We start from the raw sequence: 27,898 nt of genomic DNA, 5'->3' as shown, positions 1-27,898 counted from the left end.
AACATAGGTTCATTATTTTGTTTTGTCAGATTGTAAAAACCTAAGGCTATTTTAGAAAATGCATTAAACTTTGTTCTTCCCATTACTAAGTTTTTATTTGTCTTAATTATGTTGTTTAACTTTCCAAAAAGTGTAGTGTGACCTCATGTCTTAGAACCAGATGTAGTGAAGAAGCCGCTGAATAATGAGTATTGTAACCTGACATGTCACTGTTTTTTTTGGCTTTATCTATGCTCTTAAGTTTTATGTTAAACAAGGTGTGGTGTGGCCTCCTGACATTTTGTGTTGTAACCATACATCTTTTTCCCCTCCTTTAGATTATACATGTAATGGTGAACCTGGTTTGGCTTAATGTATGCTTTAAACTTAATGCCAAAGAAGGTGAATTGTGAAGTTTTTGCCAACCTTACATCTTTTTTCCCCAGGTTGTAATGGAGGACATTTGGGTTTGCATGATCTATTCTAAGGTGTTGTGTAGCCTCTTGACATTAATGCTGTACCTTACATCTTTCTCCAGCACCACCCCTGCAGATTGTAATTGAGTACAAGTTGGGTGTAGCCTTTTGACAATGTGTATTGTAACCTGACATTTCCCCCCATGCAGGTTATAATGGAGCACCTGGTGTAGTGTAACGTAGCCTTCTGACATTGTGTGCTGCAACGTTACATCTTTCTCTCCCATGCAGGTTGTAATGGAGTACCTAGCCGGTGGGTCCCTGACAGACGTGGTCACAGACACATGTATGGATGAGGGGCAGATTTCAGCTGTGGCAAGAGAGGTAACAGTCGTACCAAAGATACTTTGGAATAACTTAGCCATGTCTGGCTCAGAAAAAAAGTGAAAAACTAGCACACACAAAAACCAGTTCAGACTGCGAGTAACTCACTGTCTGTGCAGGTTTTATGCTGTTTGCTGCTCATCACTCTGAGCTTTGGAAATAAGGCCCTTAAAACTTGAGTCTAGTATGAAAGGTCTTAAATATAATTTGACTACAAACACCTCAGAATGCGTTTGTGAGTGGTAAAGGGTTAAATGCCAATTAAACTCATAGGTATTAAAATCATGGGACAGAGCTGAGTGGGCAATAGATGTCATGTGACACCCACAAATAAAATCACTTGGATAAATCTTTATTAATTTAATCTTTTATATTGCCCTTTTTCTTTTTAGGATTATATTTCTCACTTTTTGTGCACACATACTCGATTAAAACGTATCCTAGTAAGCTACTTACAAGCTACTAATTGTTCCATTGTATAATACTTGACTGTCCACTTGTTGTCAACTTTAACCCTCATTGTTACTAATTTATATTTGATTGTTAAGTTGTATACATGTTGGGGGTTAAATGTATTTAGGAAATGTTGATTTTGCTTTTCTCTAGGTTTTATATTCTAGGCTCTGCAGCAAAGTTTTAAGCCATAACTTCAGATCAATTCATAATTAGAAACAATATTCAAAATGTGGATGGTTGTATAAAATACGATGCTGTAATTTGCCAGCAGTGTGAGAACAACTATTGATGCCTCGATCCTTGAAAACGGGGTTTAATTTATGTGCTTAAAGTTTCGTTCCAGATTAGCCAGTGCATATTACACAGGCTAATCAGGTACAACACTTAAGGCACATGCACTATACCTGGTTTCCCCAGATTGAGGCTCATGTTACAAATGTGGAAGGTTGAATGATACTGTATTGTGCTACAATTTGCAGGCTCATGTTACGAATGTGGAAGGTTGAATGATACTGTATTGTGCTACAATTTGCAGGCAGTGTGGTCATATTACAAATGTGGAAGGTTGAATGATACTGTATTGTGCTACAATTTGCAGGCAGTGTGGTCATATTACAAATGTGGAAGGTTGAATGATACTGTATTGTGCTACAATTTGCAGGCAGTGTGGTCATATTACAAATGTGGAAGGTTGAATGATACTGTATTGTGCTACAATTTGCAGGCAGTGTGGTCATATTACAAATGTGGAAGGTTGAATGATACTGTATTGTGCTACAATTTGCAGGCAGTGTGGCATACACTTATTGTGTAAGCATTCACTGACAATGTTTAGCATGCATAGAGATTTCTTTTTAGAAGATTTTAAGTTTGAAAGTGGGTATATAATTGACATGACTTGATCCTGTGTTCATTTGTCATCCGCTGCGGGATAAGTCCAAGTAGCTGGGGTAGGCAGCAGGCGGCTAGAGGGTTTAACCCCTGATTTCCATGCTCCTCCAGGGTTCGACACTAAGGCACGTCCGACAGACATTGTCTAGTAAGATCGGTGGTCGGGCTAGTAAAACTGCGGGCTAGCTTGTCCAACTGGTCGTACATAAATTTATAAAAAATCTATACTGATTCATATAACTATAAATAACTGCTGTGAAAACCTTTACTTTTAATGTGTAAAATTACTCTTTTATCCGTTATTTACATTAAAACAAAACTAGTATATTTAAATAAACGCGGAGCATTCACATGATTCATCGCTATTTTTAGACACAAAGGAGAGCTTCCTGCAGAAATTGCTTGTTTCAATTGGTCAAGTTGTCATGAATATTATTAATTTTCTGCAGTGTCGTAAAACTGTAGAGCATGATTTTACGACTTCTATCGAAAATTGTTATCGTCAATGTAAACATTTTTGTGTAGCAGACAAGATCATGTAATTTAAAGAATGGCTTTGTTCAAGTTCGGTTTTTTGTCCAACAAATCAGTTGATAAATGAAGAAACACCAAAACGTCAATTTTATCCTAGATGGAAAATCTAGTCAGTTCCCATGGCTTGAATTTGACGAAGAAAAGCAAAAAAAAAGGGTTATTTTATTGTTTTACTCTATGCATAAAAAAATCTGGTGTTCACTGATTATTTACTGATAAATCCTGATTAAACAGTTACATGACACAATTGTGTTCATTTGCTATGTCATTTATGGTCTAGTAGACATCAGGTTCGGGCTAGTACATTTTAAGAGGAGCTGGTCCGACGGTCTTGCTGTAAAAAAAGTTAGTTGAACCCTGTCCTCTGTTCTGTGCGTCTGTGTCTCCCATGCCAAAGGTGTGCAGGTCATCCTTAACACAGTCAGACCACGATTTTCTTGGTCTCTCTTTACCTCTAGCACCAGGGATGGCAATCTTCGTGATTGAGTTGATGCAAGAAGTGGCATGCTCGACATGCCCATACCACCTCAGACGTATATAGGAGTCACTATTTTGGTTAATGAGTTTGTGAGTGTAAAATGTGGCAAGTTTGTTGACCTAACTATTTTTGGTTAATCAGTTTGTGATTGTAAGATGTGGCAAGTTTGTTGACCTAACTATTTTTGGTTAATCAGTTTGTGAGTGTAAAATGTGGCAAGTTTGTTCGCCTAACTATTTTTGGTTAGTCAGTTTGTGAGTGTAAAATGTGGCAAATTTGTTGACCTTACTATTTTAGGTTAATCAGTTTGTGAGTGTAAAATGTGGCAAGTTTGTTGACCTAACTATTTTTGGTTAATCAGTTTGTGAGTGTAAAATGTGGCAAGTTTGTTGACCTAACTATGTCACATTTTTCAAGCGATTCAAGAATTGAAACCTCAAATACGTCATCACCATGAAGCGTCTAGATGAAAACGACTTTTTCATGCAAAATGATCCTCTCTATTCTTACTTATTTGTCCTTGTGTGTGAATTTCAGTGTTTGCAAGCCTTGGAATTTCTGCATGAGAACAACGTTATACACAGAGATATCAAGAGTGACAACATTCTGCTGGGAATGGACGGGAGTGTAAAACTGAGTAGGTATCATTGGGGATAACTGCATTATATTACTCTAAAAAGTGGGTTTATGGTAATCAATGAGGTTAACAAAGTGATCTTACTATAACAAATGGGTTTACTGTTAGTCAAAGAGGTTATTTATGTTATCTTACTCTTGAAAAGTGGGTTTACTGGTAATCAATGCAGATAGCTAAGTTATCTTAGTCTAAAAAGTTGGTTAACTGGCAATACATAGTGATAACTAAGTTACCTCACTCAAACAAGTTGATTAACTGGCAATCAATGATGATAACTAAGTTATATCACTCCACAACATGGCTTTACTGGCATTCAATGGTAATAACTATGGTATGTCACTCTTAAAAGTGGGTACATGTAATTTTAATGTCAACATTTCATTTCATGAACAAACAAAAAATTGAAAAAAAAAGCTTTTTTCTTCCATAATTCAAATCTGTTGGTTAAGTTATCTTCATAATAACAAATTTATCTTTAGCACTACACCAGTAAGGACAGTCTTATTTGTTTGCTGAGACAACAGAATATTTACATTTCCCACTATTTTACATGTCAAATTTACATGAATTAGATACTCTTTTCAAATTAGGTAAAGCTGCAACATTCAGAACCAACCAAAAATACCTGACTGATTATTTATCATTTTTCGAGGTGACTTTGGTCTTTGTTGTCAGTCGTCACTAGAACACAACAATCTTATATCATGTAACTAATTATTTTTTACTTTTCCAGCTGACTTTGGTTTTTGTGCTCAGCTGTCACAAGAACAGAACAAGCGGTCCACCATGGTGGGAACACCATACTGGATGGCTCCAGAAGTTGTAACACGGTGAGTATAACAAGCAGTCCCAGATGGAGGAACACCATACTGGATTGCTCCAGAAGTTGTAACACAGTGAGTAGAACAAGCGGTTTACCATGGTGGAATACCATACTGGATGGCTCCAGAAGTGTGACATGGTAAGTAGAATAAGCAGTCCACCACGGTTGGAACCATATTGGATGGCTCCAGAAGCTGTAACACTGTGAGTAGAACAAGTGGTCCACCATGGTGGTTAAACCATACTGGATGGCTTTAAAAGTTATAATATGTCAACTGCTCTGGTTGTGGCATGCACTCTAGATGAACTTTTTATAATTTTCCATGAGAATTTATTGACAGAGTCTAAAGCGGCTCAGAAAGCTATAGATTATGTGTTGGATGGATTTTGTGTACAAACATTCATTCGTTCTCAGTGATGTTTTTTAGATTATATACAGCTCACAGGTAAATATACTTGCTATTTTCACTTTTGCTCATGTCCATTTCAGTTGAAATGAATACAATTTTGAATAAATACAAAAGTTGAAGGGAAGTTTGGACTTAAAATATGGCATTTTTGTTTTAAAACTTAATTCTTATTTTTTATGAATATAAAAAAGTGAGTTTTTCATCAAATTAATGAAAAAGGGTATTGCATTGACTTTTGGAAAAAATAAATATTTTCCCACAGGAAACAGTATGGACCAACAGTGGACATCTGGAGTTTGGGGATCATGTGTATCGAAATGATAGAGGGAGAGCCACCCTACCTGAATGAAAACCCCATCAGAGTATGTATCAGCTAAGTCGTTACAGCATTAAATGAGCTGCATTCTGGGAGTACTGGGCTTAATGCATGTCAGTAAAGGGTTGTCCCAGATTAGCCTGTGCAATCGGCGACATTCTCAGCCGAGAATGATTTTTAGCGAGGCTGTTTTCTGAGAAAACCCGAGCTATTGTCATAGCCAGTTCGTCGTCCGCCGTAGGCGTCGTGCTAAAACCTCAACATTGGCCATAACTTTTTAAATATTGAAGATAGCACCTTGATATTTGGCATGCATGTGTATCTCATGGAGCTGCACATTTTGAGTGGTACAATTTCAAGGTTAACATCATCCTTCAAGGTCTAGTGTCGAAAAAACAAAGTCAAGGGAAGTAATAAGCTTTAAATGGACATAGTTATCTGAATTGCCCACATATATGTTTTTGTTAAATAAATCAAAGCGGCGCAGTAGGCGGCACTGTGTTTCTGACAAACACATTGTGGTAAAAGGTCAAGGTCATCCTTTACTGTCTACGGTAAAAAATACAAATTTAAGGGAAGTAATAAGCTTTAAAAGGGAGAAAATTATTCAATATTGAACATAGCCACTTTATATATTTGGCATGCATGTTTATCTCATGGAGCTGCACATTTCGAGTGGTCAATCACAGTCACAGTAGTTGCTTTTAATTGTTTGCTACTAAAAATAGAGATTTGTTAGAGACAATTTTTTTCAAGGGAAGTAATTTACATAATTATAAGTCTCATATTATATATTTCCTTACCAAGAATTGAAGTTCTTTTCACAGTTACTGTACATATTAATTATATTATTTATAACTCAAATGATTGATTTGTCAAAGTTTTTTTTCAATGATATAATTATAAGTTCATTACATACCTGTGGACTTATGTCCATAGATACATGATCAACTCTGGCTATGAAAAAGAACAAAAAAACAAAAAAACTCTGGCTATGATCTCTTTGATAAACCACAGGCCTAGGTTGTCGGTGATGTCTGACATGGTCATAATTGACTGTGAGACCCCCCCCCCCCCCCCCCCCCCCCCCCCCCCCCCCTGGTTGGATTAGACAAAATTCAAGGGAAGTAATAAGCTATGAAGGGAGATGATTTCTATACCTGCCAAATGATCAATAGCAATTTTATTTCAAAGCAGCACAATAGGGGGCATTGTGTTTCTGACGAACACATTTCTTGATATGATTATCATTTCTTACCTGTTCTAATTTGTGAATGCTAGTTTTCATTAAATACCAGTGGACTTATGTCCATACATACATGATGAACTCTGGCTATGATCTCTTTGATAAACCACAGGCCTTGGTTGTCGTGATGACTGACTTGATCATTTTTGACTGTCTACAGACCTCACCACCCCCCACCCCCCCAACCCCCCGGTTGGATTGGACAAAATCCATGGAGGGTAATAAAGCTTTAAAGGGAGATGATGTCTATACCTGCCAAATGATACATAGAAATTTTATTTCAAAGTGGCGCAGTAGGGGGCATTGTGTTTCTGACAAACACATCTCTTGTTGGGTCACTAGGTCAAAGGTCAAGGTTACTGTGACCTCTAAAAAAAAAATTCTGACAAGTTTTCGCAGCCGAGCGTGGCACCCGTTAGGCGGTGCTCTTGTTCACATGGAAGAGACTTCCTTAAAACAAAAATACTATTAAAGCAGATAGTGTTGGCCCTGATAAGCCTGTGCACACAGCGTAGGTTAATCTTGGATGATACTTTACGCACATGCAACATCCCTGCTGTCCAAGAATAAGCCTTAAATTTTGATAAAGATTCCACACATGTTCTGTTAAAAGTCGTCTTCTCATTTACTCCTTTTCACATCCAAAATTGCTCAACAAATACCTCTTAGCTTTTCACAATCTATTGAAAAGTGAAGATTTTTGGTCAACCAGGGCAGGAAATATGCTAGGGTTTTTAAAAATTACATCCCTACACTACAGCATTAATCATTACTTATTTTTAGCATCTATCCTTGTAGGCGCCCCTTTTAACCCTTTCTTAGTAAGAAGAAAATTAAAATTGGCTTTATGCAACCAGCATAAAATCAGAAAAGTGCCGTTCAGTTTTTATGCTGTTTGCTGCTCATCAAAATATTGGGGTTGGAAATAAATCCTTTTAAACTTGAACCATGTAAAAAAAAAAATCTTTAATTTGATTGGATTTTCTATAAGACATTAAAAGAGTCAAAATGTGCATCTGATTGGTGAAGGTTTAACAGCATTGACCCAATTCCAGGCGCTGAACCTGATTCCATTATCTAGTCAATCACAGGCTGTTCTGGTTTTATGCTGGTTGCACATACCCATTTAAACTTTGGTCTGAGGTGGAATGGGTTTGTAATACTGACCCAATTTTCAGGCGCTGTATTTGATTGTGACCAATTTATTATCCCCCGCCATAGACGGAGGGATATTGTTTTGGCGTTGTCCGTCCATCCGTCCTTCCTTCCATCGGTCTGTCCGTCCGGCACTTTTGTGTCCCAAGCCATATCTTGGAAGAGCTTTGGCGGATTTCATTGAAACTTGGTATGAGTATATGTATGGATAAGAGGATGATGCACGCCAAATGGCATTGTACATCATCTGTTAATAACGGAATTATGGCCCTTTGTATATTAAAAAAATGCTTTTTTGGTGTCCGGAGCCATATCTTGGAAATTCTTTGGCAGATTTCATTGAAACTTGGTACGAGTATATAAATGGATAAGAGGATGATGCAAGCCAAATGGCTTTGTACACCAATGGATAATAAGAGAGTTACGGCCCTTTGTATCTTGAAAAAATGCTTTTTGTGTGTCCGGAGCCATATCTTGGAAGTGCTTTGACGGATTTCATTGAAACTTGGTATGAGTATATATATATATATATATGGATAAGTGGATGATGCACGTTGGCGTTGTCCATCAGTCCAGAAAACTTTTGTGTCCAGAAGTATATTGGCGAGGGATATCAATTCTACGAATTTGCTTGTTATGTTTAACTCGACCTTCTTAGTATAGTTCAGTTTCTTTGAGACATAGGTGAGTGCCTTAGGACCCATTTCTCTCTTGTTAACAACAATGACCCTATTGTTACAGGCTCTGTACCTGATTGCGACCAATGGAAAGCCAGAGATCAAAGAGAAGCACAACCTATCGCCGGTGTTCCAGGACTTCTTGGACCAGTGTCTGGAGGTGGATGTGGAGAAGAGAGCCAACGCCTCACAGCTACTCAAAGTAGGTCAAACAGTATTGCTTTTAGGGTGTAATTTTAATGTTCCCCACCACTTTAGTGAGGGACATATTGTTTTTGCCCTGTCTGTTGGTTTGTTGCTTTGTTTGTGTGTTTGTTTGTTTGTTTGCGCCAACTTTAACATTTGCAATAACTTATGCAATATTGAAGATAGCAACTTGATATTTGGCATGCATGTGTATCGCGTGGAGCTGCACATTTTGAGTGGTGAAAGGTCAAGATCTTTCTTCAAGGTAAAAGGTCAAATAAATAGCTTCAAAGCGGCGCAAAAGGGGCCATAGTGTTTCTGATAAATACATATCTTGTTTTATTTATGTCTCTTCTTATTGAAAATCCATTTAAGCCAGAAAGTGTCGCCCCTGATAGCCTGTGAAGACTGCATATGCTAATCTGCGATAACACATACAAACATGCATAAAGAGAAGTTTTCTCAGAGCTCCGTTCATATCAAAAGTAACAGGGCATGACTTTGTGGAGTCGACCCATTCCAGTTTAGTGTAAAATCAACAGATTTCAGGTGTTTGCAAGATTGTTGATGTGACATTAATTTTGTCCCTAACTCACATTGAAATATACAATTTCAGCACCCGTTTCTGCGACTCGCCAAGCCCTTGTTGAGCCTTGTTCCGTTAATAATGGCCTCCAAAGATTCTCAAAAGGGACATTAGTCACCATAGTTACCAGAACTGCTGGGTAAGAGATTGGGTAACTTGTTACCCTGACATTGCATTCCTAAAACAAATATGATTTTTTATCGACTGATGAAATATTTAAGTTTAAGGAATATCTTGCGAGTTTTTTGGGTATTCCACAGCATGCTTTGGTCCACCAGAAAATAATTGTTTGACATTTCTGAACTGAAAATAAAAGACACACTAATATTTGATGACACTTAATGCACATATATTTAGCAGAGTTTTCCCAGACTAACCTTAAAATTCTGCTTTCAGTTTGGAAGCCGTGTTGGTGTCCTCTGCATTACCAAAGACAATCATAGATCTTGTGTGAACATGTGACAATGAAGAATCCAGTCATTTCATGGGTATTGTCCTATAGAACTCTTCAGTTGTGGGGTCATGGTGTATTTTGTTCCTCACTCTCAGACTCAAACATGTTTTAAACGGAAAAATGGTATTGTTTTTGGCCAAAATGTACTCAGTGATGAGCACTTTGTGGCCAAGATTTCTACACCTTGTTAAAACAAATAAAGTAATTGAGGTTTTCCACTTAGTGGAATAATTATATCAATTATACACGCAACCATATGTGTCTTGTTCTGAGAAAACTTGGCTTAATTGCAGTGTGTAAAGTGTCGTCCCAGATTAGCCTGACGACACTTTCCGCTTTTATGGTATTTTTAGTTTCAAGGAAGTCCCTCCTTACCAAAAACCAAGTTTAAGCGGAAAGTGTTGTGCCTGATTAGCCTATGCGGACTGCACAGGCTAATCTGGGACGGCACTTTACGCACATGAATTAAGCCCAGTTTTCTCAGAACAAGACACATATATATAAATGAGCCTTGATCTGGAACAACTGGGCTGAATGCATGTGTCATGTTTTGTCCCAGAAACCAAATTTTACCCTAAATGTAATTTTCACAAAGTCAGCACTTCATTTTAACAAAATATACCATATAAGGGGAAATTGATGTACTTGAATAGCTTTTGTGAACGGCACAGGCTAATCTGGGACAACTCTTTAAGTACATGCATTAAACCTTGTTTTCTAAGAGTCAAGCTCCAATCGTGTGTTAATTCAGAAGTTGTTTTCTGATGAATATGTTGCCAATTTATGGATACATGTATATCACTGGATAACTGCAGATTTGTTTGATACGTCAGCAAGTGTAGGAATAATTGTGTGGTTGATGTCTGAATAATAGGATTAAGTAGTGTAGGACCGGTATGTGCCAACAAACAATCAACAGCAAGTATGATGTGGTGCTGTCTGTGAGTCATTTACAATGTAGGTTGAACATAAGGAGTATTCTTATATGTGATTGTACATTGACTGAGGCCATTTAAATGTTTTTAGCACATAGGCCATTATGTGTTTATCACATGTTGTGCTTATAAAAATGCTGATTATCCCTCTACCACATAGATATGGTTTTCTTTTGCATTTATAGTCCCTTAGAAAGTTTCCTTTAATTAAATGCCTTTCTTACTAAATTCAAGTTTTAAAGGCTTCATTTCTAACTCTTAGATACTAATGAGCAGCAAACAACATACAACCTGAACAGGCTGCGAGTTACTCACAGGCTGTTCTAGTTTTGTGCTGGTTGCAAAAGCCATTTTCACTTTGCTTCTTATGGGGGAAAGGGTTATTATTATTTCTGTAATCCTAATTTTATCAATAAGGGGTGTATGATTTTATGTCAAACAAAAGGCTGAATGAAATCCTTGATTTATTTAACCATGCTGTCTTGTAACAATGGTATGTTGTAATAATGAGTACTGGTATGTTGTAATAATGAGTACTGGTATGTATATAAGATGTGTATGTGTGCATCGTCTTTATGTGCGTCCATTTATGCATCAGTATGTACCTTGCATACTAACAAGCATTCTAACATGGTACTTGCTTATTGAACAAAGAACAATATTTGTTATGTTTTTAAACAACCTTATTATTCTTATAATAGAGGAAAAAACGCAGTTGTGATTCTCCATGGACTATTGCATAATGCATTGCTCAATACAATTGAAAAACTGTTAATCAGATCATCTTGGAATGATTTATCCTCGTTAATTGGTAAATAATAACCCTTTTTGTTCTGTTGAATGGTCATTAAAGCATTTCAACTAAAGCCCTGGTTTGCTTCCTATACCAAAGTCTAAATTGTTATTTAATAGACAGTATTTAACAGTTAAGTCAAAAATAATTTGTTTACCCTTTGCATTCTGGGAAATTTGTCGTCTGCTAAAATATCGTCTGCTGAATTTCTAAAATTAGCATTTTCTTCGTTTTTTTTTCAGAGAATACTATCAGAATAGCTAACAGTTTGGATCCTGACGAGACGCCACACTTTGTGGCGTCTCATCTGGATCCAAACTGTTTGCAAAGGCCTTCAAAATTTAGTTCCAGCGCTGAAAGAGTTAATGCAATACCTGCAGATGCAATAGTGGATTTGGGAATGTCAAGTACATTGACTAGTCTTTCATGTGTAAGCATTCATAGACATACCGGTACATACTATTTATTTAGAAAACATCCAAAAATTCAAACACTATAGGGTCAACTTTTAGTTATATTATTATGTTTAACCTAAACAGTTAACCATCTAAAAACCTTAAACAATATTAATAAGATTGTTTTTATAAGCCATTGTCTTGACTTTACATATTTGAGCATTGGAACCCAAAGAAAAATAAAGTTCAAGATAATGAAAAGAATATAGACAAAGAAGAAAGGCTCAATATGTTGACTTCCATGTTGTATTTTTATTGGTACTTAAATAAGCAACAACAAAAACAAGTATCGGGGTATGTGTACCACTGAACTTGATATGATCTGCTTTTAATGAGAATTGTACATTTGCTTTTGGATGGCATGTCAGAATTTTTTTATAATAATATCACAATGGTTACTTGATAAATATATGGAGTTGACTGAGGGGTGACCAAGGATGGAGAGGTGGGGAAGTTTGGAAGATACCGGTATTTTGTCTTGGGGATGGTATAGTAGTAGTTGATTTTAGATTTTTTATTCTTGTATGTTTTGATCTGATTTTTTTTTGGGGGGGGGAGGCCTAGTCACATTTTGTGATTGCACAAGCTTTCATATTGTACCAATTCGTTTCTTGTTAATTGCTTTTATGATTTAGTTTTCACATGTTGTATTAGTATTTATTCATTTTTGTACATGTAAATGTATATTATATTTATAGGTTTTAGATCTACATCCTACTGTTTTGGGTATAACTATTTATTGTATACGTGTATGTATACTTAATGTAAATTCATGGTTGCCATTGTTTGTTTACTACAATATTTAAATGTACATGGTATTAGTGTGTGATGCTTTTGATTCAGTATATTTTGTGACATATTATGGTATTTGAAATTTTAATCAAAATGTCTACAGCTGCAAACATTTAATCTTTTAAAATTCATTTAATTACTTTTTTATGACTCACACAAAATTGTCCATAGTAGAAGCCCATTGTTTAAAGCAAATAAAAGTTTTGAAACAATCTTTCAAAACCCCACAAATTGCAGTTGACTTTGTTAAGGCTAAAATAGTTGTCAGGTCAAAGAAAGAATGGTAATAATTAATACATAGGCATTCTTTATCAGTAAACATAAAAAAGTTGTTGTGGATTTTATGCCTAGTTATTTAACTATTTCCTTGTGATTTAATTCTAAATCAGATCGTAAATGTGTTTAATAGTTAAAAACTCGAAATGGAAATTATTTCTAAATTATAGCCGTTGCATGTATTTTAAAGTATTTATAGTCTTTTTTAAAACTTTCACAAACATTTTATCTTAGAATACTTGTGCCCAAAATAAAAAAGTATGATATCAATAATAACATATTTCACTTTAGATTTAAAAATGTTGACAATGTAAGTCAGAGTAGCTTTAATATTTATGAACAATTTTTGAGTGTCTCTTGTTATGTTGATTGAAATATGTTGATGTCGGTGAGTGTAGAATGCTGGTTGATTTTAAGAATAGACCAGTAGAAAAATGCCACAAGTTATTAGGTATGAATTGTTTGTATTGTTGTTCTAACTCGGAGCCTAGAAGCTGTTACTGTTATGAACACTAGTAAGAAGTTTTTAATAATGATAATATTATCAACTTCAAATATGTAAATGTAGTAAAGTTTATACATGTCATTCATTCATTGTCATATTTACTGAACAAATTCATATGTGCTGCACTGTGGGAAAACCAGGCCAAATCCTTGTGTTTTAACCCTTTACCACTTAGATACGTATTTTCATGCATTTGCAGTCCCTTAAAAAGTTATATTTAATTTAAGACCTTTTTCTCACAATATTCAAGTTGTGAAGGCTTCATTTCCTATATACTGATGAGCAGCAAACAGCATAAAACCTGAACAGACTGTAAGTTACTCGCAGACTGTTCTGGTTTTATGCTGTTTGCACATAGCCATTTTCACTTTGGTTCTAAGTGGGAAAGGGTTGAGTGTCGCCCCAGAAGAGCCTGTGCAAATGCACAGTATGACACTTTACTCTCACGCATTTAGCTCAGTTTTCGCATAGCGCGGCAAAATACTTTGATAACAGCTCATTTATATGCAACACTATGTGTTCTTGTTCTTTTGATTGCTGCAAATAAATTGTAGTGTGTAGAATACTGAAATAAATATAGTTGTAGTACTGGTAGATAATATAGTAAACATTTACGCAATTGTAAAAAAAATGTTAAATGGGGTACTTATATGTTGTGCATAATAAGACAAATCTGTTGTGAAACTATATTAATTGATAATTATAAAATATATTGTATCTGTATTTTATGTCATCTGTGATGAAAGAAATGCATGATTGGAAGATGGAATACATTAGGAAGTAATATAGGAAAACAGTCATGCAAGCCATTTGAATAAGGAGATAAATAGTCAAGGATTGACGTTCTGTACATTTTCTTTATTGCTGCATTGAGAAGGAATTATCAGAGCTGGTATTATTGATATCATATTGAGCTATTCGTGTACATATTGCACATGACAGTGCTTTCTTGCTCATTGCCACGTTGTACCCTTGCGCGATGTATCATCACTGCATCCCACATCCGTTGCCATCAGTTGCTACATGTTTTTGTATGAAAATGTGATTTTTAGCAACAATAAATCTATCAAGTAAATGTGTTGTGAGTCGTTATATCTACCTTTCTGAATCCACTAACATATTTATATTAAAGTTAGTCATCGATTTCAACACCCTTATGTCGTTTTTGAAAACTTTCAAGAAATATTGTGTTTATGCTCCGTGCATATTGATGCTCTATGAATGAGTGATTTCCTGTCTGTCCGTCCGTGCGTCCATCGTTCAGTTTGTATTACACCAACGCCGATTGTTACATCCTTTGAGACTTGCACAGTTGTTTTCTATGACTGTTCCCAATTCCCACTTATCATCCAACATCACATTTTTTGCTGATAATTCTCTATCTACCTATATCACCAACTTGACCTTGACCTGGTTTCTAATTAAAGGAATTCAAACCCAGCTGTTGTTTGGTTAACTCAATTGTACTACTTCGTCTTGGAGCAGCATCGCTTAATATACACTTCCATAGTTGTGGCCTATGACAATCCTCCATCCATCTGTTTCATCCAACATCACTTTGCTTGGACCTGGAACACGGCTTCAACTCCTGGATGAAGGCTGCCCTGTTCCAGCAACAGAATCAGGGCTTTTGGCCTCATCACCGGAAAAGTGAGATCCACGTCAGTAAAAGAAAAGGAGGGAATGCAAAGGCATGAGGTAGTTGACAAAGGCCATATTCCCGGAGGATCACCTGATGCATATCAGAATGAACAGCATCTGAGTTGGAAAACTGAACTGATCTTGATTTGTTCAAGAAAGAAAAGCAACGCTGAGTAAGCATCAGAATGGGCTGCAGCAGTTGCAGAGCCCCTGAGCCGTACTGACAATATTATCCCCATGGGAAAAGACAAAGTGGAACATCATCATCTGTGCCACAGCCCCCCTCTCCCTTCTTACCACAAAAGATGAGGAGTGTAAAGTGTTAAATAAAGCTGTCCATGCTCAAAGAAAGGTATCAAGAGAAAGCATGGATGCAGACTCGTGCCGATTGGTCGGCAATAGACAAAGTCTAGAAAGGGGCAACTTTTTATCTTAAAGTTTGACCAATGCTCCAACCGTTTACTGCATTATTGTACTTATTTATAAAAAAACGATACAAAACAACTTGTGCGTTGAACAGAGGTACCGCTACTTAAATCACCGCTGTGTAATAACAGAGGCTAGACAAAAGTGATAATTATGTAAACGCAAGGAAATAGTGTTTTCTTTTGTATATTGAACATAAAAAGGTCAAACAGTTGATCACGAAACTGCAAGTTTTACATGGGATGTTTTACGCGTAAACGTGTCAATATATATGACGATCATATGTCCATAACTTTATTTTAACGGTTAATATAATATATTGTGAAAATTTCAGTCGACAAACGTATGTGAAGCTCATTGGTAAATATTTAACGATTGTTTTAAGGTTTTAAACCTATATTAAGTTCGTTTAGTACCTCCGTATTTAATAAATTTCCGTATCAAGAACGATCCAGAAAATATGCAAAGAAAGAACAGAAAATCAAAATGTCGTATTACAGTTTTAAACCCTAAAGTTAACATTCCCTTAAACGTGCCAATTAACTACTCGGTCCCACTGCATGATAATCGCATTAAAATCTTAGTCAAAACTCATCGTAAACAGCTGCATCTAAAGCAAAATAATGCCATATATTGACTATTGATTACTGAAAGGAATAAAAAAAAATAATGAAAAGAATCTGAATCCCTATGTAAAAGATCTATCACACTGCAGTGCTATATTCATTCAATCATTTGCAATAAAGATCTGTCGAGAACATTTTGTATTTGCCCAATTTCGACGCATTGTAATTATTAGAAATTGTGTATTAAAGACGCTATTGATAACAAATGCCTCTTTGACTTTTGCCCGAAGACATTTGCTTTCGGCAACAATGATGCAAATAGAAAACTGTTTTCAATGTTTTCAATGAAATGCCACTTTGCAAAATGCCATGTTAAAGTCAAAAACGAGTTTTTGAAATGTCGCTTGCTTTTTTACAACCCGAAAATAATCTCAAAGCCCACACAGAAAAGAGGAAAAAGAATTCATAGAAACCAGTCATGTCACAGTCTGTTACGGATATAACGTTCGCACAGTTGACTTCAGCAAAAGGATTGCGACCATTTTTGAAATCTGGTATGTAAACGAAGTAATTCTTTATGTTAAGGAATTTATATGTTCACTTTAACATCAACGGATGAATTCAATAGTGCATTGTTAATACACGTTCTTGTGTGCAATTTACTTTGTACAAACGTCCATGCTAAGCATTAAATTATTATCAATTTTCTTTAACGTATGCACGGTACCTTGATGGTTATATGTTTAAATAGTTATAGTTCGATCACCTTTAAGCCTTTGGTTACAGTTATTAAACGATTGACGTAATCATATGTCAAAGACCGTAAACACCAAATCAATAGTATGTTCGTAGTCTTTGTTTGCAGACAAAATCATAGGCAATTGAAACTTCATCCACAGCTTAATGGCCCGAATTTGAGAATGTCGTGTGTTTAATACTTGAACATAATAAACATAAGGTCATAGAGGTTCAAATTTCAAATTTGTTGCACGACGGTCGCAATTGAGACTGCGATTTACGTTATCACCCGTTCCGATTCACCGGTTTACTGCATCAATACTTATTTACGTTATCACCCGTTCCGATTCACCGGTTTACTGCATCAATACTTATTTACGTTATCACCCGTTCCGATTCACCGGTTTACTGCATCAATACTTATTTTATTAATTAACAATGCGGACAGTACTTAACTCTGTAGAAGGATATTTTCATGAGAAAATAAAAAAAAATTCTGACGCCGATAACATGTAACCAATATCCAATCGCGTCTGCTCAAATAGCCAGAGAGGAATAGTTCGATTCTGGTTAATTCATATTAAATAAATAAATGTACAAAGACGGTTTGCAAATTCGTTTTGAATTTTCATTTAATCTGGAAAATAATTTGATCTTGTTAGTTAACTTCGACATACTACAATCACTGCATAAGTATCGATGAAATGCAACTCTACGATACACTGCTTGGAGCTAATAACAGGTGAATGCTCTTTTAAAAAAAATCAATTGACGAACTTATAAATGTGAGTTTTATTGGTTCATATTAAACCATTGTTGAAAGGCTTTAAACATGTAATAAACTTCATGTACTATCGCCTCATTTCGTAAATTTCCGTTACTTCGAACGGTTAAGGAAATTAGCAAAGAAAGACAAGTACATGAACATGTCGTTTTACAGTTCTTAAAGGGATCTTTTCACGCTTTGGTAAATTGACAAAATTGAAAAAAGTTGTTTCAGATTCGTAAGTTTTCGTTTTAGTTATTATATTTGTGAGGAAACAGTAATACTGAACATTAACCATGCTCTAATATAGCCATTATATGCATCTTTTGACGATTTTAAAACCTAAAAATTATAAAGCGTTGCAACGCGAAACGATTGAATAATTTGGAGAGTTCTGTTTTTGTCGTTAAATTTTGTGAAACTACGATGATTGCTTATATAAGGTATAAAATACGTCACGATAAGTACTCGGCGGAATAGCTCAGTAGGCTAAAGCGTTTTTACTTCAGGACTCTGGCAAGACTCCAGGGGTCACTAGTTCGAAACCTGCTCCGGGCAATGTTCTTTTCCTTTTTTTATTTTTTTTCTTGATTTTTTACTGGAGCTTTTATGATCCAATGTTTACATTTATCAATATAAAGCATTTACTGAATAAGTTAAAAAAATGCCAAAATCTGTGAAAAGGCCCCTTTAATCATCAAGTGAATATTCCTTACAACTTACCAGTTAACTCGATTCAGATGGAAGTCAATATTTAAGCTGCATATTATTATCGCATGAAATCTAAGTCACAATTACACATTTTATTCAGCTACGCCGAGAGCAAAAGAATCCCGTATATTGAAAAACAAATGTAATAAAGAAAAATTGAAAAGAATATAAATCCATACCAACTATATCGTTCCCATTGTAGTGTTATATTCATTCAATCGTTTGTTTTCAATAAAGGTCACAATGCGAATGTCAAACTTTTTTTTTTCATTTTGTCAATTTACCAATACGTGAAAAGGCCCCTTTAATCTACACATTAGTTTGCGTTGACTTCGTCGTAATAATGTATATTTATATATTTCTGTAAGATTTTATTTAAAAGCATTCAATCGTTTTCAATAAAGGTCTGTTGAGTACATTTTGTGTTTGCACAATTGCGACGCATTATAATGGATAGAAAATATTTATTTAATACGCTATTGATAATAAACGCCTCTTTGACTTTTGCCCCATTATATTTTCTTTTGAAAATGAGTTTGCATATTCAAAAAATATTTTCAATAAAAGGCCACTTTGCGAAAAGACATTTTTAAGTCAATTCAAGTGTTGAAATCTCGCTTGCTCTTTTGAGAATAGGACAATAACCTCAACTCCCACAATAAAGAATACAAATAATGTACGTAGAAACGTTCGCACAGTCAGGAAACGGATTGAAATCCTACATTAAATATCGTATATAAATGAAGTCATTCTTTTTGTAAAGGGTTTCATTTATGTACACTTCGATATCGACGGACTTGTTATATGATGCCTTGATGATACACACAATCCCTGTATACAATATTCTTTGTGTGAATGTCCATGCTAAGCTTTAATAATTTGTGTCTTGTTCTGAGAAAACTGGGCTTAATTCATGTGCGTAAAGTGTCGTCCCTGATTAGCCTGTGCAGTCCGCACAGGCTAATCAGGGACGACACTTACCGCCTCAACTTGATTTTCGGTAGGAAGGGACTTCATTGAAACTAAAAATACCATTAAAGCGGAAAGTGTCGTCCCTGATTAGCCTGTGCGGACTGCACAGGCTAATCTGGAACGACACTTTACGCACATGAATTAAGCCCAGTTTTATCAGAACAAGACACATTTATTCAATGTTTAGAAGTAAAACGGATACATTGCCGTTTATATATTTTTTGGAAACGGTTATCAATATATTTGGCGCAATTAATTGTCCAAGACCTAAACCACCAAATCGATACTATATGCGTAGTCTTTGTCTTCAAACAAAAACATAGGTAATTGAAATGCATCCACAACATAATTGATTCAATATCAGAATATCATGTGTTTGCTACATACATTGAATAAACGTGAGGTCAACAGAGGTTCCAATGTACATTAATCGTACGCACGATAGTCGCAATTGAGACCGCGATATTTGTAACTATCCGTTCAGATGCAACTGTAATAGAAAACCGTTAAAGGATATAGCGTTTAGTAAAGCATGTTATTTCTGACGCCGATAACATCCAATCTGTATTCAATCGCGAATGTTCAAGTAGCGAAACAGAGGACTAGTTTGAACAGTGCAAGTTAATTTGTATTTATACATTAATAAAAACCTTTTTCTAATTCGTTCCGAACATTCCTTTAATATTCATTTAACATGGACACTAATATAATTTAATAATATGATCGTGTTAATTAATTTCGGCAAACTCCATCACTGTAAAATAATCAGTTGAATGTTAATCAACGATAAAAAAAGTGGAAGCTATAATAAAAGGTAAGCAGATATAAGCTTGTTGTATGTTGCATTTAAACGACTGCTTATTGGGGAATAACATTAGTCTAGAACATAACATCATCCGAACCTACGTTTACTAACAGGCTTTGTTTCTCATGTTTCTTGATTCATTATGATGCAGTGATATAAAGCCAATTGCACATATTTGACTGAATGTAACGTCGTTCACGTTTTCGTGAGAGGTGATTGTGAAAATGCATAATGTAAAAATCAGTTGGGGCCTATATATGTAAAGGCATACATGAAAAGAAGTAACGCAAATACTAACGTAAAATATGCGCATGAACGAGGGCCATCCACAAATAAAGGAGACGATGGCTTAAGATTAAGATTATTCAATACTAAGACAATAAAATTTGAATGATTCAATAACAAGAAAATGCGTAGATTGTCTGAAAAATATTTCCGATATAACCTGGGTCACAGGTGGGTAGCGTGTGGCTACGATATTAATTAGTGAAGACATCATTTTGAATGATAAATAATCATATTATAACGAAAAATTAACTTTTCTGAAAAAAAAATTCACTATCAAATATATATAACAAGGTATGCAACTCAAAATCAGCCCAAAACGGGGTGCATCGCTTTGAACCGCCATATCTTCATCAATTGTGCAGCGATTTTCACGATCTCGGTCTTATTCAACGCAGAAATGAATTTCCTTTCTGGAAATGTATATGTCTTGCAATATTTTTACAAATTCTGGGTCAACTTTTAAGAAATAACACGATACACAACACGCATGACCCAGTTGACAGTGATCATGCATTCTTTATGAATGAAATCTCCAGTTGTAAAGACACACCTCCGCATTGGACCAATGAAATCACTCGTATGTTTAAAATGTCAGTTAGTTGAAATGTATGTAAACAAAGGTTTCAAACGGCGCTGGACAGTAAGTCTTGATGCAGAATGTAACGACAAGAACGGTAATAATGTTTTTTTCATACGTTTTATTGAATTATGGTATCGAACTACATGAACTTTGTAGGGAAGTTGCCCTTTACTCCGTGAAGATTTCAGTCTTAAACAGCATGATCACTGTCAACTGGGTCATGCGAGTTGTGTATCGTGTTATTTCTTAAAAGTTGACCCAGCATTTGTAAAAATATTGAAAGACATATACATTTCCAGAAAGGAAATTCATTTCTGCGCTGAATAAGACCGAGATCGTGAAAGTCGCTGCACAATTGATGAAGATATGGCTGTTCAAAGCGATGCACCCCGTTTTGGGCTGATGTTGAGTTGCATACCTTGTTATATATATATATTTGATAGTGAAATTTTTTTTTCAGAAAAGTTAATTTTTCGTTATAATATGATTATTTATCATTCAAAATGATGTTTTCACTAATTAATATCATAGCCACACGCTAACCACCTGTGACCTGGGTCCGAATTCACCAAACAAGTCTTAGAATTAAGATAGTCCAAATAATTAGACGTAAGCTACCCCGCTTACGTCTAAACGGCTACCGTCGTTTTCCTATAGCAAATTGAGTTCAACTAAAACTTCAGTTTTTCTCGGTAAATCTTTGCTAATGCATAAAATTCTCATTAATTAGACATATATGTGAGCGATTACCTCTTAAATGTGTAAAAATTGTGCTTTTAAACCACTTATGTACATTTTTAAAAATAAACATACACAACACACTTTGTGTGTTTGTCGTTTATAGAATTACATTGAATTATCTTGAACGAAATTATTTTTTGAATAGGTTACACATAACCAATTGTTGTTGTACAACAAACCACATCACTTTTTAGCTTTCTGTACTCTTAAATTAAATGGAACCTATATGTGTGTGTTAAAACTACCAGTTGTATCACGGAGTGTATATTGTTAGGAGATGAATCGAGTATTTGACCCTTACTGTAGTAAATTCAATCTTATGCAAAAACTATTCATCCGATTTTATTGGTTTATACGTTATCTTGTTGCTTATTAATTCCTCTTTCAAAAATATACGTTTTAGTATATTCCCGTTGTTATTAATGGATTTATAGCGAGATAAACACAAGAAATACACATTTTATGTTTTACCACCGCGCGTTTTGCCGTATTGTGGCTATCGATTTTGTACAATTAGCGTACAGCGAAGCGCCGAGGTTATACATTTTGATGTACCCACTCACGTCTTTTATTGAATTATAGTTTCATTTCTCGGCCGATTTTGACAAATTATATATCATTAGAAAGCTTACGTTACGTAGTAAACAGATATATAAATATATATTAAGTTTTTCTTCTGATTTCGACAGCCCGGCGAGTTATAACTTTAACTTTTTCAAATATCATACCGTTTTGGAGTTTTAGAATCTAGATTTACGGTTGACATGTTCGTACTTAATACCAATTTGTAGCGTTCTTCTGATTTCGACAGCCCGGCGAGTTATAACTTTAACTTTTGCAAATATCATACCGTTTTGGAGTTTTAGAATCTAGATTTACGGTTGACATGTTCGTACTTAATACCAATTTGTAGCGTTCTTCTGATTTCGACAGCCCGGTGAGTTATAACTTTAACTTTTGCAAACATCATACCGTTTTGGAGTTTTAGAATCTAGATTTACGGTTGACATGTTCGTACTTAATACCAATTTGTAGCGTTTATATTTGGAGTTCAGTTTTAAAAATTACATCTTGCTTAGGAGAATAGAATTCTGTATACGATAGAACAAAACTTGTTTAAAAACGAAAGTAATTAAGGAATGAAGGCGGAAGAAAGTAGCGCGAGTTCCTAACGCACTGAACTGATGCTACGGTCTTGGCGATTATGCTTTTGTTTAGAAACCGGCCATTGAATTTCCTTTGCCATGATTATTATATTTTTTATGATATATTGTAGTATTTTGTTCACGAAACATATCAATAAAGCTTATTATAAATAAATCTTAATAAATTAACTATTTCAGCTCTTGTTTATAACACAGCAAGGGTGTTAAATTTATGATGAAACAGCGTATATAGCGGACCCTCTCGATTTTATTCGGCTTTGCATGCATACTTGAAATAAAATGGGTGTCAAAAACATTCATCGTTTGCTGTTAATTATCAACGAGGGAATTATGTATAATTATATGAAATGTTATTTACCTTAAATTATCAATTTATTAAAGATTCTTGAAAATCACGGTCGGTGTTACGCGGGTCATTTCGTATTTTGACATAAGGGCATCATGTTCAACTATTCAAAATCAGAATTTTTTTTCACTGGGACGATGACGGCTTTGATTTAGACAGGCAGACAGATAGTTTATTCAGACTTATACAACAGTACATCGTCTTCAACTCAAATATATAAATTATTTTTAGACGAATTGTTAGGTGATTACACATATAGCAGTGATGATTCTGATAATGTTGCCATGTTTCTTATCCGTGTAATCTAGAGTCCGTGGTTTGAGCATTTTTATCGCGGTGTTCAATAAAAGATATCTCAATAATCTTGTTTTTTGATAGATCTGTGGTTTTATTGCCCCTGTGTTCGGCACAAACCAATTGTCTCGTTATGATCAGATACTGTGCCGACCAATACTAAATAACACTATGGTGTCATACGCCACAGCAGGGACCTATACTTGTGATCATGGAGTCTAAGTGCAAGACTTAAACAAGTATGTTGTTTCGCTTGCGGTTGTTAAAGCCAAAACGGGGCTTCCCAGCTGGCACAGCTGCTGATATTCAGATATGAATACTTAAACTTATTTAGACCTTATTCTTAACCGTTGCGCGTTTTACGATATCGGATTTTAGGCGGGAATAAAACTCAGTGAAACTATTCAATTTCTTACACAACATTAAGCATATTAACAGTTATTGAAATTAACAATATCAGCGACATCTTTTTAAAGACTAAACACCTTTTCAAGTATCGAATTTAACATGTCAATAAAATATATTAATACCAAAAAAGGTTTCATTTAATATTGTTCACATTAAACCTTTAAATGAAAGTGTCGCTTTAACTATTTTCCGTGTCTTATTAAGCCGCGAATCGTTTGCTAAAAACAGTTAACAAAAAGGGCTACACGTTCTAATTCTTAATGAAATACAAAAATAAGTATAACATAATTAATAACGTCCATAAACACACACAGCAAGATCAAAGTTTTAATGGAAAACTAATATGACATTCCACGTAAGTTATTATTTTCGTCTAAATCGAATACTATACATAGAGAAACAATGTATTTATAACCCACCAATGAGGTAACATTATGCAACTTTCAATTTACACAGTGCTATATGGCAACAATATGGAATTTGAACAGTGGTAGTGTTTTAAGGTCTGGACTCAGTCTTCGAATTAGCCTATAAGCCCGAAGCCCGAGTCGATTCTTGGGCCGGTCGGTCGATCCTAAATGCTAATAAAATAGCCCGATCGGTCGATTAAATATTTGAGCGTCATATCAATAACCTGATTTATACGCGTTTTTAAGAAGCACGTTTAAATTTGCTATTTAAATGCCTAAAATGACGTTTTAAAGCATGCGGCCGCCATTTTTCTAAACTGTCGTGTAAGCATCCGGGTATGTTGCTATTTAAAGTAATGATGCAATTGACGCCCAACCAAGATGAGGTTATTCAAACTGAACATGTGTAGATCACGTTCCGGGATGTTCGCGCATCGGGCACTTCGTAATGTTTTAAAATAATGACCAATCTAGAAGCGTATTTAATTTGAGAAGCGTTTTCCGAAAATGTATTTATAATTCATGAAAAATGGACAAGTAATTTTTTCAATAAAAATTAAAGAGTCTGTAAGGGATATTGTACGCATTGGGTTAAAACAAATTGATACTTATTACAGGTAGGTTTCCATGTGTTTTAATCAATTATTTTTGCGCATTAGAATAAGTTTTTTTAATGTATTATTAATAATTGTAGTACTTTCGTTTATTCTGTAATCTCGTTCTGCTACGTGACCTATTTTGCTACTTATAATCTGTTTACAAATATACAATACTTTTCACGGTTGACACATGCTTATCAAAACATCGGGAGTAAATTAAAGAAGCAGACATTGTCACTTGTAGATTGGGCAATTAACACACCCAGTGGCCTTTTGTTCTGAAGTCACATGCCGACAATTCAGAAATTCACCGGCGATTGTCCTAGTAATAATACGATAATAATCTGTTATTTTAATAGGCTGATGTATTTTTGAAGTTTTTCGGATATTTTTTAAACATGATAATAATTCGCTTTAAAATAAAACAAAACACCGGTCAAACTGATTAATGGAATCATTGAATGAGAACATGTGTAATAATAAAGTTACAATAAACAGCATAATTATCTGGTGCATTTTGTATAAAATGCATTTCAAAAGGAAACATTATACCCTTAATTACTGTAATCACATGCATCTGTTTTTACTAATGGAAGTAGATTTTCTGATTGTTAATAACTATTTTGGTGTTCCTGGCCAAAAAAGTCATAAGATTTAAATTGACCTCCTCGGGCTATTGAACATGTCTTCGGGCTATTCAAAATTCCATCGTATTAGCCCGAAGGGCTATTTGGCTAAAATATTTAGCGTGAAGACTGTCTGGACTATCATTACTTGTAAGTTTGTATAAACATTTTTCTAATGCAATTAGTAAAATAATGTTTATATTTTATGTTTAATAATTTATTGCATGATTATTCTGTGCTGTTATATGAATTTGATACCGTTAAAGCTTCCGACATGAATTCATGTCGGAACGATGCTATTGCAAAATAACGTTAAACGATATGAGGTCGATGTAAATCGACCTCATATTTATAGGAGTAAGAATTAAGACAAACAAGTATTTAAAGGGGCCTTTTCACAGATTTTGGCATTTTTTAACTTATTCATTAAATGCTTTATATTGATAAATGTAAACATTGGATCGTAAAAGCTCCAGTAAAAAATCAAGAATAAAATTTTAAAAAGGAAAAGAACATTGCCCGGAGTAGGTTTCGAACCAGTGACCCCTGGAGTCCTGCCAGAATAGTGAAGTAAAAATGCTTTAGCCTACTGAGCTATTCCGCCGTGTACATATACTGGACGTATTTTATACCTTATATAAGCAATCTTCGTAGTTTCACAAAATTTAACGACAAAAACAGAACTCTCCAAATTATTCAATCGTTTCGCGTTGCAACGCTTTATAAATTTTAGGTTTTAAAATCTTCAAACGATGCATATAATGGCTATATTAGACCATGGTAAATGTTCAGTATTACTGTTTCCTCACAAATATCATAACTAAAACGAAAATTTGCGAATCTGAAACAACTTTTTTCAATTTTGTCAATTTACCAAAGCGTGAAAAGATCCCTTTAAATCAAACAATAAAAGTATCAAAAATTTCTTGTTTTGAGCCAAACTTAGCAATCCCCCTCCCCCTCCCACCGCTTATGACATATTTCTTTATCCAGGACGTAACGGTAAGTCGAATTGGCAGCCTGAACTGAAACTATTCAAAGTGAGAATTTTTTTCTTGGATCACTTTTTTCCCCCCTCCCCTTCCCACCGCTTATGACATATTTCTTTATCCAGGACGTAACGGTAAGTCGAATTGGCAGCCTGAACTGAAACTATTCAAAGTGAGATTTTTTTTCTTTGATCATTTTTTTATTATCAAGTCTTAGAATGGGTTGGTGAATTCAGGACGTGTTCAAAGTCAATAAGAATGAGATTATTGCGGTGATACCGGCACATGCTGACGTCATTTCCTCTAAGTGGGCCATCTTGTTTGAATTTAAGCACATTGGTATGAGATCAAACATACACTCACATTTTGTAATGCCTTTCTCCCAGTGGGCATCAAACGTTGTGCGAACGTTGCCGAAACGTAATAATTAGGTCGCAACGTCGGCAACCATTACCGAACGTTGCCATAACGTTGCATACAAAACGTTACGACGTTTCATCATAACGTTGCAAGGACGTTTCAGAAACGTTGCATTCTGGTTGCGACATTAGTAACCACTTCCGAACGTTTCTGCAACGTTGCACGCGAAACGTCGGTCGAACGTTTGAATAGGACGTTGCAACAACGTTGCTTTTAGGTAATTGTGCACTTTTTAACCCAGTGGACACCCAAACGTTGTTGCAAAGTTGTATTTAGGTTGCATTCAAACGTTGCAGTTTGGTTGTCACAATGGTGTATATGAAAGTTTTCCCGACGTTTTTTTCCAAACGTTGCCGCAACGTTGTATTTAGGATGCAATAATAAAAAAAAACTATGTACTGCCAACCGCGCTTTCGAGTATTATCGGCAGATATGCACACTGTCGAGTACGTTTCCTAGAAAGAACCAGTACTTGGTGTCTAAAGAGGAGATAATAAAACGCTCCCAGAGTAGGAATCGTACTTTATAATAATACAGTTCATGCATAGCATCAATGAAAATATGATTTCTTGTAAATTTTAGAAATTCAATTTTTTTATTTTACAGATCAATTGCTTAAACTTAAAGATTCTAGAGATGAACTTTAAATCGAAATTGCCGGATAAAATATTTTGTTTAAGTTGTGTTATGCATTAAAATGGTAGAATCTAGTTTCAAAGTTTCAAAAAAATAAATAGTCAACAGTTTTGTCGCCGTGGTGTAGTGGATGAGGTGTCCGCCTAGCGATCGGGGGTTGATGGGATCGATTCTCAATCGGGGAGCGTTTCATTAACTGTTTTTTTTATGTTTAAACATATTTTATTGTATATTCACATTCATTTACAAACAATTACATATAATTACATATAATGGACAGTTCGCGGTACATGTATACAAATGGATTGGGCCTAGAGTTATATCAACATCATCGAAGGGCCCTCTCCCAAATAAAAATAAAAATAAACTGGGCTGTTATGTATAGAA

At 35.1% G+C, this 27,898-nt stretch overlaps 2 protein-coding genes across 4 annotated transcripts in view; both read left to right on the top strand.

Annotated features, from left to right (window-relative positions):
- The window catches only part of LOC127834961 (serine/threonine-protein kinase PAK 1-like), a 49,697-nt gene extending 35,239 nt beyond the window's left edge, over positions 1–14,458 (top strand). For both annotated transcript variants that reach the window (XM_052361115.1, XM_052361116.1), the window contains 7 exons: positions 687–779; positions 3,676–3,775; positions 4,509–4,605; positions 5,270–5,369; positions 8,466–8,603; positions 9,204–9,312; positions 9,570–14,458. In XM_052361115.1, coding sequence (XP_052217075.1) covers positions 687–779; positions 3,676–3,775; positions 4,509–4,605; positions 5,270–5,369; positions 8,466–8,603; positions 9,204–9,287 — 612 coding nt within the window. In that variant the 3' untranslated portion in view covers positions 9,288–9,312; positions 9,570–14,458. The remainder of the gene's footprint in view (positions 1–686; positions 780–3,675; positions 3,776–4,508; positions 4,606–5,269; positions 5,370–8,465; positions 8,604–9,203; positions 9,313–9,569) is intronic.
- A 2,005-nt stretch (positions 14,459–16,463) lies between these two features.
- The window catches only part of LOC127834962 (uncharacterized), a 79,021-nt gene continuing 67,586 nt past the window's right edge, over positions 16,464–27,898 (top strand). For both annotated transcript variants that reach the window (XM_052361121.1, XM_052361117.1), the window contains exon 1: positions 16,464–16,570. The gene's annotated coding sequence lies outside the window, so the exon portion shown is untranslated. The remainder of the gene's footprint in view (positions 16,571–27,898) is intronic.

This window comes from Dreissena polymorpha, chromosome 6 (genome assembly GCF_020536995.1).
Source record: "Dreissena polymorpha isolate Duluth1 chromosome 6, UMN_Dpol_1.0, whole genome shotgun sequence".
Classification (NCBI taxonomy): Eukaryota; Metazoa; Mollusca; class Bivalvia; order Myida; family Dreissenidae; genus Dreissena; species Dreissena polymorpha.
The sequence above is the reverse complement of the archived record's forward strand: the minus strand, read 5'-3'. Positions and strand labels throughout refer to the sequence as shown.